At 35.6% G+C, this 16,921-nt stretch overlaps 1 protein-coding gene across 9 annotated transcripts; it reads left to right on the forward strand.

The window, feature by feature from the left end:
• Positions 1 to 465: 465 nt before the first annotated feature.
• On the forward strand, positions 466 to 9,315 carry LOC108489356 (serine/threonine-protein kinase BLUS1-like). 9 transcript variants are annotated; one of them, XM_053018504.1, is made up of 22 exons: positions 466 to 832; positions 1,374 to 1,426; positions 1,613 to 2,014; positions 2,144 to 2,398; positions 2,934 to 3,058; positions 3,176 to 3,220; positions 3,329 to 3,410; positions 3,515 to 3,583; positions 3,668 to 3,838; positions 3,928 to 3,993; positions 4,245 to 4,313; positions 4,425 to 4,568; positions 4,687 to 4,760; positions 5,099 to 5,356; positions 5,709 to 5,800; positions 5,902 to 5,972; positions 6,640 to 6,765; positions 6,860 to 6,902; positions 6,990 to 7,036; positions 7,404 to 7,465; positions 7,545 to 7,596; positions 8,683 to 9,315. In XM_053018504.1, exons 3-22 carry the CDS (start codon positions 1,847 to 1,849, stop codon positions 8,725 to 8,727), a joined length of 2,064 nt encoding a protein of 687 aa, XP_052874464.1. In that variant the 5' UTR covers positions 466 to 832; positions 1,374 to 1,426; positions 1,613 to 1,846; the 3' UTR covers positions 8,728 to 9,315. The 9 variants fall into 9 exon arrangements, with proteins under 9 accessions (XP_052874464.1, XP_052874461.1, XP_052874462.1 ...); XM_053018501.1 differs by having other exon boundaries at positions 467 to 832; positions 1,592 to 2,014; XM_017793850.2 differs by having other exon boundaries at positions 470 to 920; positions 1,592 to 2,014.
• The last annotated feature ends 7,606 nt before the right edge of the window (positions 9,316 to 16,921 follow it).

Consider the following 16,921-nt stretch of genomic DNA (forward strand, 5'->3'; position numbering starts at 1 on the left):
GTTATGGAGCTAATATATTTCACTATAAGTATACCAAACACTAATCTTCAAATTAAATCGATCTGATCAATCAAATCACTACTTTAAGATACAATTTGTGTGGACTCAAGTTGATTGACATTAAATTTAAGATTCGATCTTCGTGTTTAAAGTTTATTCTTTTTTCTCATTTAATGGTTGTTATATTATTACTTGTTTGAATTTAATTCAATTTGACTCGACTCGACTCAATTTTTTTACCACTAATATAAGCGAATGATGTATAAATCAAGAAAATTATTGAAGCCATTTTTTAGGATGACACTAGGGTTGACCAAGGGAGGCAAAACAGGTGATAGCAATCACTTATCTGATAATTTGGCCCGATAAAATCACGGAACCCGCCCCAACAACGATATTTTCACCTATTAGAGCGAGAACCCCCAAAATCTCATCTAAATCGGGTCGGGTCCCACTTAAATTGGCATAATTTTTGAACTTGAGCTTCTCCTCTCATAATAATAATAATAATATTTTTTATCTGTATTTTTAGTCTGCGAAAAAAAACAAAAAGAGCTTAAAAAATTCAAAAAAGGAAATTATTTTTACTTATTTATTTTCTTTGCAAACTGTGAAACTTGGAAGATTCGATCCAGGGACCTGTAACTCGAAGATTTTTTTTAATTAAAATAATTTTTTTATTTTTTATTAAAGTTTATAATATTTGTCAACCAATAATTATCATCGCCAAATCGTCATCGTTAGAGACGTCTTTGAGAAGAAGAAGAAGAGGAAAGAGGAGGAAGAAGAAAATATCTGAGAAAATTGAAATCGAGTCTTTAATCGACTTGAGGTGGTGCTGTTGGGTTTCGATTTGTTTAATGCAAATTTTATATTCTGTTTTCAGGTTCAGCTCTGATTTGAATCTGCTGAAACCCTAGGTTTGTATCAAATCTGTGAATAAGTTTATCTTGCTTTTTTTTTTCTTCATATGTTTTTATGAAATTTTTTAGTTATTTGAAATTGATGAATTTTGGTTGTGCTTTTAGTATTAGATTAGTTGTTTTTTAGAGGTAATGTGGAAGCTTTGGAGAGATTTTATGAATGCTATACTATTTTGATAGTTAACAGTCGCAATTTAGGCTATCTGAACTGTTGTTCAAAAGCTGAATTTTCTGATCAAGAACTAGTTATTTGAATTGATTCTTAAAATTAATTGTTGCAAGGATGGGTGTTGAGTTTCCATGGTTTTTATTAGAAATTTTTCTTCTATATCATCTAATTGTTTTAATTTCTATAGGAAGGTAATTTTTGCTTATTGGTTTTAATTGCTTTGGAAAAAGGGTCCGTTTGTAAAGAAGAATTAATTCCATTTCTTCTTGGGGTTTTTACAGGTTAAAACTACCCTACTACCAACTGCCTTCCGTACATCCTTTTAATTTTTTTGGTTAGTTTAAACAGAATTTTGGTTAGCTTTCGAGTGCATCTATTAGTTTCTTGCCATACAACATTTGCTATTCTTTAGGTTTCTATTTGCTATCTGGGGAAAACCACTTTTCTCATAGGCTTTGCTGATAGTTCAATGACAAGAGTACTTGGTTTGATGTGCAAGGTCTTCTGTGCTGTTAACTAGGATTGGGTTTAACTGGATCTGCATGCAATGGAGCGGACTGGATAAGCCTATTACCTTGATGAAGTCCATGAACTAGTAAACTGTTGTGTGCTAAAGAAGAGAATATGCTACCAAATTGGAAGAAGCTCCGCATTAGGTTGACAGTCCAATCTTTAGTTGAAAGTTTGTTTTTGTTAATTGGAACATATAAGAGTAAAGAGGGTGGGTGGTAATGGTATGCTGTGAAAAGAAGCTATGGAGCAACCTTTTGAGAAACGTTTTCCAGTCAATGCAAAAGATTATAAGTTATATGAAGAAGTTGGAGAAGGTGTCAGTGCCACTGTGTACAGGGCTTTATGCATTCCACTTAATGAGATTGTTGCTATCAAGGTTCTTGATTTGGAGAAGTGCAATAACGATCTGGTAAGTACGGTATTTCATAATCTATCACTTGGGAAGCATGTTTACTTATGATTTCTCTTTCAAGTCCCTGCAACTCTATGGCATAAAGAGTTCACATCATTTTAAGATTTTTGATCATGAATGATGCAGGATGGAATTCGTAGAGAGGTCCAGACTATGAGCTTGATTGATCACCCAAATTTATTACGGGCACATTGCTCATTTGCTACCGGTCACAACCTTTGGGTTGTGATGCCATATATGGCTGGGGGGTCTTGCTTGCATATAATGAAATCTGCTTTTCCTGAAGGTTTTGAAGAGCCTGTCATTGCTACTTTGTTGCGTGAAGTTCTTAAAGCTCTTGTTTATCTTCATGCTCATGGGCACATTCACAGAGATGTGAAGGTTCCTTATTGCCCTTTCTTCTTTTACTTTTATGCCATGTTTTTCTTCTTTATTTCTGCAAATAGTTTATATTCTGAGACCAACCTGGTTATTTATGGACTGTCTTCAGTAAAGATACAGCTTAAGCTATATTTTCTTACTATCAATATGAATAACTTATAGTTCTTATCATGTAATTGACAATATACGGAAAGTGGGGGAAAATTTGCTCCTTCATTCCGTAGAGAAACCTTATGCTGATACCAGTATACTATTGAATCTCTTAGGGTCCATTTGGATAGGTGTTGAGGCTGGCTCTGGTGAGAGTGAAAACAATGATAGGGGTGAGATTGGATATCGTAGCATTGAGTTTAAAATTAGTGGTGGTCTATTACTTCAATATGATTTGTTCTTGTTGTTTCTTTGACAAGGAGGATGCCAGTTGTGCTACATATGTTGATAGCTTACTGCCTGTTATTTTGCCCTTGTTCCTTCCTACTCTTGTTCAGAAAATTTCTCTTTTATTCTTATATACATTTATAACTTATATTTGCAGGCGGGTAATATCTTAGTTGATTCTAATGGTGCGGTCAAGTTGGCAGACTTTGGAGTATCAGCATGCATGTTTGATACTGGAGACAGACAGCGTTCTAGAAATACTTTTGTTGGAACTCCTTGCTGGTATTTGTTTTTCCTTGGCCTTTTGACTGTCAGAGATTGTAATCATGTATTTTACTATGGAAATTCAATTTTTGAGAGCTAATGATGACCACATGTGTCTTCTTGTTTTTATATCAGGATGGCTCCAGAAGTTATGCAGCAATTGCATGGTTATGACTTTAAGTGAGTTGATTGCCTCACTAATCTATACTTTTTCATTGCATTTCCTTTATTCTTTTCCTTTGTTATACCTTTTAAATCATTCTGTTTCCTCTTCTTTTCTGTTTACAGAGCGGACATCTGGTCTTTCGGAATTACAGCTCTTGAACTTGCTCATGGCCACGCCCCATTTTCCAAGTATCCACCAATGAAAGTAAATATCAGTTGTTTGATAGTTAAACCAGTTGATTATTATTTGTATTTTGTTGTCATTCTTTTAGTTCTTACTTTAGTTGTTTAATCCCATTTCTGCTGCAGGTTTTGTTAATGACCTTGCAAAATGCTCCTCCTGGTCTAGACTATGAAAGAGACAAGAGGTTCTCAAAGGTTTGTGCTCGTCAATTGTCTTACTGATTTGTATCATTTGTTAGTATCTGATAGTAACATTGTGAGAGCTTTTTAATTCTCCAGTCTTTCAAGGAGTTGGTAGCTGCTTGCTTGGTGAAGGACCCGAAGAAACGTCCAACTTCAGAGAAGCTTTTGAAGCACCATTTCTTTAAACATGCACGCTCCTATGATTATCTAGCTCGTACCATTCTTGACGGCCTTGCTCCATTAGGTGAACGTTTTAGGGTGCTAAAGGTCTCTTACTTGCCCTTTTGTTTAATTGATGACCTTTGCTTAAGACGAGGAACTAATCTAGAATTCTGATCTGGTATTTTATGTTTCAGACGAAAGAAGCCGATCTTCTTGTACAGAATAAGGCTCTTTATGAGGACAAGGAGCAATTATCACAGGTGAATGGAGCTTTTTACATTTCTTGACAAAATTTGATAGTGCTAGCTTTTTCCCTTTATGTCTTAATAGTATTTTTCAGCCTTTTATTCTGAGTGAACCAATTGTTGTCATTGCCGCATCCATCTCAGGTCTTATGGATAAGAGAAACTATTGTTGCTGGCTCTACTTTGACTAATGAATGACCGTGTTATATAAAAAACTGTATGATTACATAGTACCATTCTGAATATGAATTCCTTTTACCTTGCAGCAAGAGTACATAAAAGGGATTAGTGCTTGGAATTTCAACCTAGAGGACTTAAAAAGTCAGGCTGCACTCGTAAGTGGTTTCAATTCCCCATCCAAGTTTTTGTTATTATTTATCTGTAGGTAGTCCTAGAACTGCTTTATATGTTTATCTCATCAGAAATGCCTATTGTTATACCTGCAGATTCAAGATGACGATGATGCACCAAATGCAGAAGATCAAGATGGGAGCAGGAAACAAAGGGACCGGCATGATGTAGTTGGGTTATCAGCTGAGAGGATATCTCCTGAAATGCCTAATAATTCCATTGCTGCAAGTAGCCAGGAGGTACCACTTATAACCCTAAAATGCTTTCTATACAATTCAATTGCAGCCCTTCTGTAGTTCCTTGATGCTTCGGTTAATCTTGTACTTCAGATTTACATCCTCCTTTTACTTGTTTCAGGACGGACTTAGTGATCTTCATGATTTGGAGAGTTCACTTGCTTCATTTCCTATTAAGCCACTTCAAGCACTCAAGTATGACATTTTTTATGCTTTCATGACCTTACTGCAAACAATTTATTGTTATAATGTAATTAGAAGGATATAGTTATTCACATTTGTCAGTCAAAAGGATTTGTAGGTCGTAATTTTTGCAAATAGAAAGCAGTATCTTGTCACAAGTTTAATAATTTAGTTTGAAGTTATTGGCTTTTTTTTTTTTTTTACCCTCTTCTTTATATACTTTATGAACATATATGTTATCTATTAGACTAAGTACTACTTCTTTTCTGGAAAAAGGAAGATTGCCTGTCTAAGTGGTTTTTGGTAATTAGCTTCTTTGCATTGTTTTTCCAACTTTTTAATTGGTGCAGAGGCTGTTTTGACATTGGTGAAGCTGAGGGTACAAATGGTCCAAATTGGAAAGGTGTTACCCAATTGGAAAGTGAACAGTTAATTACAAAGTCATCAAGAGCCATGGACCAAGATGCTGGAAGAAATGAGGGTGAGAACTCCGGGCAAAGTAGCTCTTCCACACGCCAGGTCATTCCAGAGCATAAAAAGTTCTTGAGCGGTTCGCTAATACCAGATAGTGCCTATTCACCAAACAAGTTTACTGGAGATGGGGACAGGTAAGCTTTCTTTAAGTGAAGTTACCCTGAACTGAAAACTGTTATCACCAAACATTACAATACTTAAAGTGACATTTCCCAAAATATAGGAAGATATTTTTACCATTATCAAGCTCTAGATATGATGAGTTTCTGAATTCTATGGATTGCAAGTCTAGAGGAATCCTAGATGTATGTAGTACACTGGGACTTTCTTCTTGTATTGGTTATTGATTCTGTAGTTCAAAAGAACATTAGCTTTTTATTTTTATTTATTTATTTATTTATTTATTTATCGTTTCCCATTTACTTTACTGGAAAATCTTTGTATGCCAATTTATTTTAAATTGGGTTTATCAATTTTGTTTTGCAGGGACTTCCCACAGCCTAAATTTCCATCTGAACGCAACTACAGTGGTCCATTGTTGTACCGCCAGAGGAGAGAAACAAATAACCCTTCATCTGGTATATCCTGTTTTTATTTTCTTTCTTTTCTACTTAGAAGTGAAGCTACTTATTTGTACACAAATGAACTTCGTTTGGTGTCTTTGCCTCTTACTTATCAGAGGATTCATCAGAAGGAGCAGTTGTTCAGCGGGGACGCTTTAAGGTGACTTCAGCAGATCTCAGTCCCAAGGTACATCTGCTATATATTAAAACTCATACCTTCTGTGTATAAATTGACTTTGCAGCCTATTCGGTAGAATCTTCTGCTGTTGTACAATAAGCCAATAACATGCAACTTTGTACTGATAAGCAGTCTTTACTTGAAATCTTAAGGCACAGTTAGGAATTGATGCATATATGGAGTGTCTATATCTCTACCTGTCTCTAATAATTTGCTGCTGTGGAATTCATCTATCTGGATAAATATCCTACTTAGTTGACCACCATTTGTTCGGCATTGTGTAACATGATGCATCAACAAAGTGGCATGCATCTGATTCCATCAACTGTTCTATTTTAATGTCATACTGAATAAATCATACTTCTACTAAAGGGTTATGACTACATTCTAAAATGATTACACTGCAGACGTTGGTTTCATATCTTTTTTGTTTCTTTGCATATGGTTTGACTTGTGTTGCTTATCCATTTCAAGTTCTTGTTGCTACCTTTGAAAACTTTGTGGTTTATGCTTTTGTCATCTCAGCCCACCCAGTTGCTCCTGCAAACTGTCTCCTTTGAGCGTCAATGTGTATTTTAATTCGTGTGCTTTCGCGATGAATAATAAGGATGGAACCTAGCAATTTATCATCTAGGCAATGGCTTTGTAACCATTGCCATTATTTTCTCTCATTCAGGGACCTACCAACTGCACTTTTAACCCGGCCACTGGAGGTTCAACCAGTCCAACGTCGCTAAACCTTAGAGCAAGTGCAGTTCTCCCATCTCTACAATGCATTTTGCAACAGAACACCATGCAAAGGGTATGTTTGTTCTCCTTACATCTCATCTTATCTCATCTCATCTCACAGTGGTTGCCTGTCTTAAACAAGTCCCTTTATTGATAATTGCTGACAGGAAGAGATCATCAGACTGATCAAATATTTGGAGCAATCATCTGGTAGTGCCTCTATACTTGGATCGTCCACTTTTCTGGTGCTCAATTGTGGAAGAAATTATGATGCTAAAATTTACATCTTTTATACAGGTAAGCTCGGGGACTTGTCAGAGGTGGGCACCAATGACCTTTTGCAGGTAATTAATCAACCCTAGCTTCTTAGTAACCATGCGACCTTTCTTAATGTAATGTTCCATGGTGTCCATTTCCCTATTATTTATGATTTCTTATAACCTGGATTCCATCTAATGTAAATCCCTGATTTTTCTCATGCGAGTCTCTTGTATTGGCGACCTTTTTGTGGTGCAAAAGAGGTCTTAGCCTAGAGATAGGGGAAGAGATTGTGGATTCTGGGATTTTAATCTTAGCCCTGCTAAATACCACTTCTTTCTGGTGATAGAACGAACCTACTGAGCTATGCTCTGAGTTCTTGTATTGCCATACCTTGTTAAAAATTTTATTTTTCTAGAGGAATGATGAAGGTGTTGCAATTGTGTTTGGCAGATACCACCTTCTTCTACAAGGGAAAGAGAGCTGCAATCTCAGGTCCTTCAGCTGCAACAGAGGTATGAGTTGAAGCACAAATGGTACTGATTTTCTTTATTTATTTTATATTTTACTTTAAAACTTCATTTCTTTTCTCAGTATTGGGAACCTCGTTGAGGAATTGCAGAGACAGAAAATGAAGAACATGCAGGTTTGCCCTTTAACCTTGAATTAAATGTATAATGTGATGCTATGCTACCTAAACTCTTCATTTTCCTTAAAGTATCTGTTTTTTATACGTGTTCGGCATGGTTGTTAAAAACTGGACCTGTCTTGGTTTGGTGGTTCAACCATGTAAGTTGAGCTATTAAATTAGAAAACCAGTAAAAACCAGGAAATGGGAACTGAAAAACCAGTTGAAATGCGGTAAAATCTGTTTGTATTTTGGTTAAATTTGGAGTTTTTTAACAAAATTGGTCCTGGTTTTTCAAGATGATATGATCTTCCAAATATGAAAAAAAAAAAAGAAAAAGAAAAAAAGAAAAAGGATTGAGCGTACATATTTTTGAACACTTACATGCATCAGACATTCATACTTGAGTCAGGTTACATGGGTTTCGTGTTATGAAATGACATAATGACAAAAATAACCTTTAACGCTTATCTCTTTTGTCAATTTAACTCTTATTATTTTTGAGCTTCAAAAAGAGTTGAATTGATTTTCTTTATAACAAAAATATTGATTAAAACGTAAAATTTTATTTTTAAACATGGTAAACTCACATGGTTTTATGCATTTTATGAATTTCTTTATGAATTTTGATTTTTTTTTATGAAGTGCACCCATAGATTATCATGCTAAAATCATTAAAAAGTTAATGTTTTAATCAATATTTTCGTTAAAAGAAAGCCAATTTTACTCTTTTTGAAAGGTAAAGGTAAATGATCAAAATTATCTAAAAAGGAAAAGAATGAGGGTTAAATTGATAAAAAATATAAAGGTTAAAATTTTCATTATGTCTTATGAAATTAATGATCTCTTACGGATTTTTGTACAAACCAAATTATATGCTCTTGTTGTTTCAATCTATGTTACTTGGACTTTTTAAGGTTCGTGTAGGATATAGTGTATGTTTTTTTCTTTTTACCTTTATAACCTCGTGCTCATTTGCCAACATGTTTGGGATATAAGTTTGAACACAACTACTTTATCATAGAAAATGAAGAGTTTAGGATATATATATATATAGTGTTGACTGGAACTTGAGTTGATTTTATTTTGTGTCATCACTTGCAGTTAGAGAAACAATTAAATAAAGCATTGGCCAACAACAAAAAGTGAAGGGTTTGAAACACAGAAACAAAAATTAGAAAGCTTGGTGGAGTTGATACTTTAAACGGCCTCTGTTTCAGTGCGTAGGGTTCATAAAAAGGGTTGAAGTATAGGAGTAAGAGTGCCTTCTTTCTTATTTTTATTGTATTATTATTATTTTCGAGTGTACCATATATAGATATAACAATATGATATATAAATATATATGGCCTTGTGTTAAAAAGCCATCCGAGTGGACGCCCCAATTTTGCAATGCCATAATCCTTGAATTTGAGTTGACGTTGAGTCTCATGTAATGCAACTTTGTTGTAATTTATTAATTCACATCCACAGCCACAGGATATTGTAATATAAATTACAATCTCTCTCCCTCCCATTCTCCATGTCTTTAATATCCCTCTTTTCAACTCTGAATAGAATAAAGGTCAATTTACAGTTTTAGCCCCTTTTTTTTTTTATGTAATTCTTTTTTTGGTACGGGGAAGAGGGAGTAGGTTGTTTAGATTTGAAGTTGAGATTAAGTATCAATTGAATACTTTATAACAATGCAAGTCTTTTGTTATTTTATCAATGGATTAGTTGACTAATTTTATATAATTTTTATATTGTTATTACTAAGCCTAGCATTATTATCGGATGTTAATAATTATAATTACAATTAGACCTGATAGAGATTAAGAGTACTTAAAAGTTGTTAAATTTACTTGTAGAACTAGAAATAGATGGATGTGGTTGGTTCCCTGATGGCAAGCGATAATTATCTGAATGGGCCATAGCTAGGAACCCAACCGGACAGAGAGGTGATTTTTTTGTATCACAAAATTTGGATTGTATTTTAGTGCTTTAATTCAACAAATGGGTAAATTAGCCACTATTTGAGTAAAATGGCCCTATGTTTTGATTTGGTGTTTGTATAATAATAAATTTAGCCATAAATTTTTACATATTTATTTGATTTGACTCTTATTGGAAGTAAATTAGAAATTTTAAAAATAATAGGACTAAAGGGTGAAAAAGGTCTTAATAACAAATTAATAATCAATTACGCCCTTTTAAAATTTAAAAATTATTTATGAAATCATAAAAATTATAGAAAAGGGATATAAAAATTTAAAAGTATACATTCTTATTAAATAATAATCTTGACCCAATAAAAGAGAATCTTATAACTATTAGATTTTAATGAGTTAGTTTTGTTATTTTTAATAAGTATTTTATAATTTTAAAATCTTTATAACATTTTATTATTACAAAATTTATGATTTTAAATAATTTTAAATTTTAAAAGGGTTTAATTGATTTCTATTCATGGCTAATGGTCTTAAAAACCTTTCAATTTTTCAATTTTTTACACTCAATTGAGCCTTTCAATGATAGAATTATAATCAATTAAGCTCTTTGACTTTTAACTCTAACGGTCAATGTTACAAAGCAAACAACCATAGTTTTTAGGTTCTTTTTGCCACGTGGCATGCAAGAATTATATTACCTGTCAAAAATTAGTATTTTATATATAAAATCATTGAAATGCATTAAAATCGATAAAAATTACTAAAAGTCATAAAAAGTTATAGAAAATCATAAAACATATAAATATTATAAAAATATTTTTAAACATTATAAAAATATTAAATTAAAAATGATAAAAATATAGAATATTATAAAAATATTAAATTGAAAAATGATAAAATATTAAATTTTAAAATAATTAATATTAAAAATATTAAAAATAAAATATATAAATTATGAAAAAATAAAAATAAAATTATGGTCTTTTTAAATATATAAAATTATTAAAATATTTAAAAATCAATAAAATTTTAAAAAGTATTATAAAATGTTATAAGAAGTATAAAAGTATAAACTAAATTAAAATATATGAAAAATAGTAAGACAACTATTTTTTTCATTTGCACGCTAACCATCATTAACACTACAACACCTATTAAAATTATAAAATACTTACTTGATCCTTGAAGCTATTTGTTAGGTTGATTTTGACATAAATAACAATTAAAAATTAATTTTGGTTTTGGGTCGATTTTGGAGAGAGAAATGAAAATGCATCCAACGAGACGCATTTTATGTTGATTTGGTAGGAAAATGCGTCCTGTAGGACGCATTTTCCTACCATGTCGAGTGAAAACGCGTCTTGCTAGGCACTCTTTCACTTTCTCTCTCCTTGAATGTTTTTAGAGTTTTAGGGTTTTTGTTTTTTTGTATAAGGTTGGAAATTTGCGGGAACAAATTTATTTGTGTTTGTGTTTGAGGTAGATATTGCGAAAGCTTAAATGTATATTTAAGTTGATGGTGATGCGATAGCTCTCGGAGGCCCATACATTTCAGTTGTCGTGTCGGGATGAAACTATTGCTTTAGAATAGATGCCCATCACATTGCAACTTAGGCTTCAAGTTCATGGTGCTTATATAGTCACGAGTTGAAGTATAACTAGGGTTCGTACTTGACAGATGTTAATGTGCAGTCACGGGTTGGAGTATAACTGGGGAGCCCAGTTGACGGTGGTTATGCGGTCATGGGTTCAATTTCCACCTCACCAGAAGAATATGGTTTGAAAACCTGATACATAAGTTTGACATCATAATCATAGGAAAAAACTCAGGGGCTTTCGAGTATAATCACCTTAATCTTTTTGTCTATCTCCACCAAACACAATATCATTAACCCCCATCTTCTCTGAAACTTGTGATGGAGTTGGGGGCAAGAAGTCTCTCAAGGGGGAGTGACTTTGTCGTTGAAGAGAAGATAAAACGTGAGTTGGGGCAGCAACAGTTGTATTTATTAATGCATTCTTTAATCACATCAACTGTTGTTGGCCCGAAAGGACTTTCATCTTTTCTCCATCACCATAGTCATTCCCCTTGAGAGTCCTCTTGCCCCCAACTCCTTCATAGGTTTCAGAGAAGATAGAGGTTAATGATACTACATTTGGTGGAGATGGAAAAAAAGATTAAGGTAATTATACTGGAAATCCTCTGAGTTTTTCCCTATGATTATGATGTCAAACTTATGTATCAGGTTTACAAACCATATTTTTCTAGTAAGGTGGAACATGAACCTGTGATCGCATAACCATCGTTAATTGGGCTATCAAGTTATACTCCAACCTGTGACCGCATATTAATATCTATCAAGTATGAGCCAATGTTATACTTTAAGTCCAAGCCTGAGTTGTAATATGATGGGCATCTAAGGCAATGGTTTTATTATGACACGATAGATGAAATGAATCGGTCTTCGAGTGCCACCGCATCATCGTGAACTCAAACACACACTAAAGCTAGCACATTGTTTCCCTCAAACACAAATAATTCTTTCCGCGAAAAATTTCAACACAAAAAAACAATTGATGAGAGAATTTTTTAGGGTTAAGGGGTGGTAATTGAGAGTGTTAAACTAAACTTTATTTGATAATATATTTTGATATAAAAAATTAAATTATTTTTGAATAAAAGTTAAAATTGAACAAAATTGATAAAATGATATCCCAAATGACGTCTAAGAGATAAAATTTTGAATCTTTACTTTGAACTCTTAGAAAATTTTTGAATCAACTTTAAAATCAAGTTAAAATAATTTTAATCAAGTAAGAATTCTTTCAACTAGTCAAACTGTTTTTAAAACAAGTCAGTATAGCTCCTGGCCAAACCAATACTTTTTGGGCAAGTATCGATAGTTTTCAAAATATCAATTCACTTTTTAAAAACGATACCAAATTGACATTCAGTTTTTCACAAATTTAGCTAAGTATTGATCCAGTATCGATACTTTTCATTTGGTATCGATAAAATTTATTTGGTATCGATATCTTCATCTTCATCTCCAATGATAACTGAATTATGCATTTAATGCAAAAATTATCGATACCTTTTTAGCTAGTATCGATACTAGTTGTTGCAGGTGAATTAAATGCACTAGTTGTAACACTCCAAACCCGACCTAGATGTTATGGCCGAATCTAACGATGTCACATGAGAGTGTTTTTAACTAAACCATTTCGATTCATAAACCATATCATTTGTTATCTTTTACTTAGTCAGAAAACATGAAAAGGTTGTGTTATTTTGAAAATGTTTCTTTATCACGGAAGCATTTTAAACTCGTTTGTTGATTATTATTTAAGAACCCATTTTATTTATGAAAATTCTTAATTTATTTTAGGAAAACCATAATATTGATATTGTAATCTATAATCCACATCCACAGTTCAAAACCCAAATTAAAATCCAAAAAGAATCCAAATTCAAAGTCACATCAAAACCCCCAAACAGATAATGAATAAACCAAAGTAAAAGTCAAAACCAAAATTTATGCGGACGTGGTCACCGTCGAGTCCTCTACCGCAACGATCCGTCTACTGCTGGGGATACCTGAATCGATAAATAAACAAATGGGGTGAGTTTTCGTAACTCAGTGCATACATCCCCACAGAATAGCATGCATAATAACAGACAACAGAATACAATTATAATCCGGGCCTGGGCCCTTACAGAATCATCATCAAATATGGTTTTAGGCTTCAGCCCATCTCAGATATAGCATGCATAACCGATTAGATTAACAGAATAAGCCCACCAGCCCTGCATACCAACTCCGTCCAACCCAACACACCATCTGGGGACAAAATCGACCCACCCATCCCTGCACACCATATATGGGGATAAAATCGACCCATCCATCCCTACACACCATAAGGTACTGCATTGCAGCACATATCATAAGTATGTAGCTTAGCTGCCAGATAACGAGCTTATGAAGCCCTTTAATACTTCCTTCACTTTATCAAACCCTCCCCGATGCAATGCATCATACAAAAATGGCATGCTATAATGCAGAAAGACAGATCATACATTCATTCCAGAACAGATCAGATATTCATGCTAGGTATAACATGCTAACATGTACATCACAATATTACATCACAGAATTAGGGCTTTAAGTAAAGCTTACCGACTCTAGGACATGTCACAGTTGACTTGGGCGACCCGTGCAACCTTACAGTATATTTTAGAAAAATGGGCTCACACGCCCGTGTGGCCTGCTCGTATGGGCCCACAAGCTCGTGTAGCCTAACTCGGCCCAAATTGGCCTTGGCCGTGTGATCCACACGGCCTGGCCCAAATTTCCACATGCCTGTGTGGCCCACACGGCCTAATTGGTCTAGCCCGTACCTCGCACACGGCCTAGCCAGCCTCACACGCCCGTTTTTGTCGTGTTCGTGTGGCACGCGCACGATTTGGCTCGTCGTTCACACGGCCGTGTATCACCTCACGGCCTCCACACGGGCAGTCCACACGCCCGTATGGTATTGATAGTTTCGATTTCGGCTTTCGCCGAAACCTATTTTTTGTGCAATCGAAGTACACACCTAGTATAGTTTTGAAGCTAATGCAATCACGAGCACTCCAGAACCTAATATCGAACATTACGCCACTTTATTAATCACTTAAACTGAGTTACTAAAGATAGGCAAATCCCGAAAGTTACTGACAACCTTACCTTTAACGAACAACGGCAGTTCCTTGCTGATTAGAACACCGTTTTAGCAACCCACAGCACCTTGGTTGTCTCCTAAACAAAAGAACAGTCTCTTAACAACCCCATAATCAATAACGAGACCCAAAAGTATCCCTACACTTACCGAATTCGCACCAACCACAGAGATGGGTAATAATGAAGTAAAATGCCTAAAAACCAATACTAAAAAAGAGTAAAAATGACAGCAACAAGGGATTTTTGGCTGGGAGAGAAAAAGAAAAAAAAAGAATATGGAGAAGGGGGAAAAATTGCAGAGAAATTTCGGTAAATGGAAAAGACTAAAACCTTGATAACTTCCCTATCCTAATCCCTTAATTTTCTCCATAAACCTCTTCACTATCAACATTATATTCCATCTCAAACTCCTACACGGCACAAGTAACAAAATAAATCCCTTGCTCGCGCAGGGATTCTAACTCTATACCTCCCTCACTCCAACACTCCTTAACCACCAGACCGACAGGCCTATTCTGATATAGTCCTACTAGCATTTAAACTTAAGCCCACTGAACAAAAGTAAGGCTTTATTCATCAAAATACCAAAATTTTCCAAACCTGAGGCTTGAACTTAGGACCTTACACACACACCCAGAACCCATAACCACTGAAGCAGATACAAATTTGTGTCATATTCAAGCAGAATCAAAAACATAAATTTTGGGGCATTACAATTCTACCCTCTAAAAGATAATTTCATCCTCGAAATTTTACCTAATCAGAAAAGATGAGGATACTGCTGACGCATCGAATCCTCCGGCTCCCAAGTGGCTTCCTCAGTGCTATGATTCCGCTACATCACCTTCACTAAAGGAATAGATTTCCTACGCAGAACCTTAAAGTCACGATCAAAGATCTAAACCGGATCCTCCACGAACGTTAGATCTGGTCTAACCTCAATCTCCTCAACAAGCACAATGTGTGTGGGATCAGAGCGGTAACGTCTCAACATCGAGACGTGGAACACATCGTATATGCGGTCTAACTCTGAAGGTAGCTCCAATTGATATGCAACTGGTCCTACTCACTTTAGAATCCAGTACGGCCCAATCAACCGAGGGCTCAGCTTACCCTTGTGGCCGAACCTCATAACCTTCTTCCATGATGAGACCCTAAGGAAAACCATGTCCCCCACAGAATACTCAATGTCCTTCCTCTTTAGATCAGCATATGACTTCTGTCTATCAGAAGCCGCTTCCAGATGCTCTTAAATCAAACGGACTTTATCCTCAATTTTTGATACCAACTCCAGACCCAAAACTCGTCGCTCACCCAAATCAGTCCAGCATAAAGGAGTGCAACACTTACGTCCATACAGTGCCTCATAAGGTGCCATCTGTATACTAGACTGATAGTTGTTGTTGTAAGCGAACTCTGCTAAAGGCAAGTACTCCTCCCAACTACCTCGAAAGTCGACAATACAACCCACTTAACATGTCCTCTAGTATCTGAATCACCCTCTCTGTCTGAGGATAGAAAGCAGTACTGAAGTCAAATCTTAAACCCAGAGCCTTATGAAGTTTTCCCCAGAACTGAGACGTGAAACGAGGATCCCTATCAGAGATGATCGAGACAGGTATCTCATGTAGCCTCACAATCTCAGAAATGTAAACCTTGGCCAACTTTTGTAAGGAGAAGTCTGTCCTCACAGGGATGAAATGTACGGTCTTGGTCAATCGGTCCACGATGACCCAAACAGAATCCTTCTTAGTTGGTGTTAGGGGCAACCCACTAACGAAGTCTGTCGTTACTCGCTTTTATTTCCACATTGGTACCTTAACTGGCTGTAGGAAGCCCAAAGGTAACTGATGCTCAAACTTAACCTGCTGACACGTCAAACAGCGAGCAACAAAGTCGGTAACCTCACATTTCAATCCTGGCCACCAGTACAACTCTCGGAGATCCCGATACATCTTACTCCCACCGGGATGCATAGCATAAGGGCTACTATGCGCCTTCCTCAAAATCGACAGTCTCAAATCTTCATTACTTGGTATACAGATATGGCCGCGGAAGCACAATGCTACATCACTGTTAATCCCAAAATCGGTCGTTTTAACTTGAAGTTCTGACCTGATCAACCCAGGTCGGTTTAACTTGAAGTTCTGCCAACAGACTCCCATCGTCAAAGAGACTTAGTCGAGCGAACAGCACTCTCAGATCGGTCACAGCCCTATGGCTTAATGCATCAGCCACCACATTGGCCTTACTAGGATGATACTCAATACTGGAGTCATAATCCTTAAGCAGTTAAACCCATCGATGCGGCCTAAGGTTTAACTCCTTCTGGGTGAGGGGATACTTGAGGCTCTTGTGATCAGTGTAGATGGTACACTTCTCATCGTACAGATAATGCCTCTAGATCTTAAGAGCAAAGACCACTGCAGCCATTTCCAAATCGTGCGTCGGATAATTCACCTCGTGAATCTTGAGCTGTCAAGACGCATACATAACAACTAGAGGTGTGCATGGGTGGCCCGTCCCAAAGGCCCGCCTGAAATGTGAGAGGGTTTGGGCAAAAATATAGGCCCAAAAAATGGGCTTGGGCAAAAAAATAGCCTGGCCTCGGGTAAGGCATTTTTGGCCCGGGCCCGGCCCTATCCGGCCCAAATTCACTACATGACAAAAAATATTTTTTTAATATTATTT

The sequence above is a fragment of the Gossypium arboreum genome, chromosome 9 (genome assembly GCF_025698485.1).
Source record: "Gossypium arboreum isolate Shixiya-1 chromosome 9, ASM2569848v2, whole genome shotgun sequence".
Lineage (NCBI taxonomy): Eukaryota > Viridiplantae > Streptophyta > Magnoliopsida > Malvales > Malvaceae > Gossypium > Gossypium arboreum.

Excerpts from the sequence above, each read along its gene's own strand:
- LOC108489356 (XM_053018504.1), top strand. The coding sequence starts at position 1,847 with ATGGAGCAACCTTTTGAGAAACGTTTTCCAGTCAATGCAAAAGATTAT. Across the intron at positions 3,221-3,328 it reads TTGCATGGTTATGACTTTAA|AGCGGACATCTGGTCTTTCG; the intron begins GTGAGTTGATTG and ends TTCTGTTTACAG. Across the intron at positions 5,801-5,901 it reads AACAAATAACCCTTCATCTG|AGGATTCATCAGAAGGAGCA; the intron begins GTATATCCTGTT and ends CTTACTTATCAG.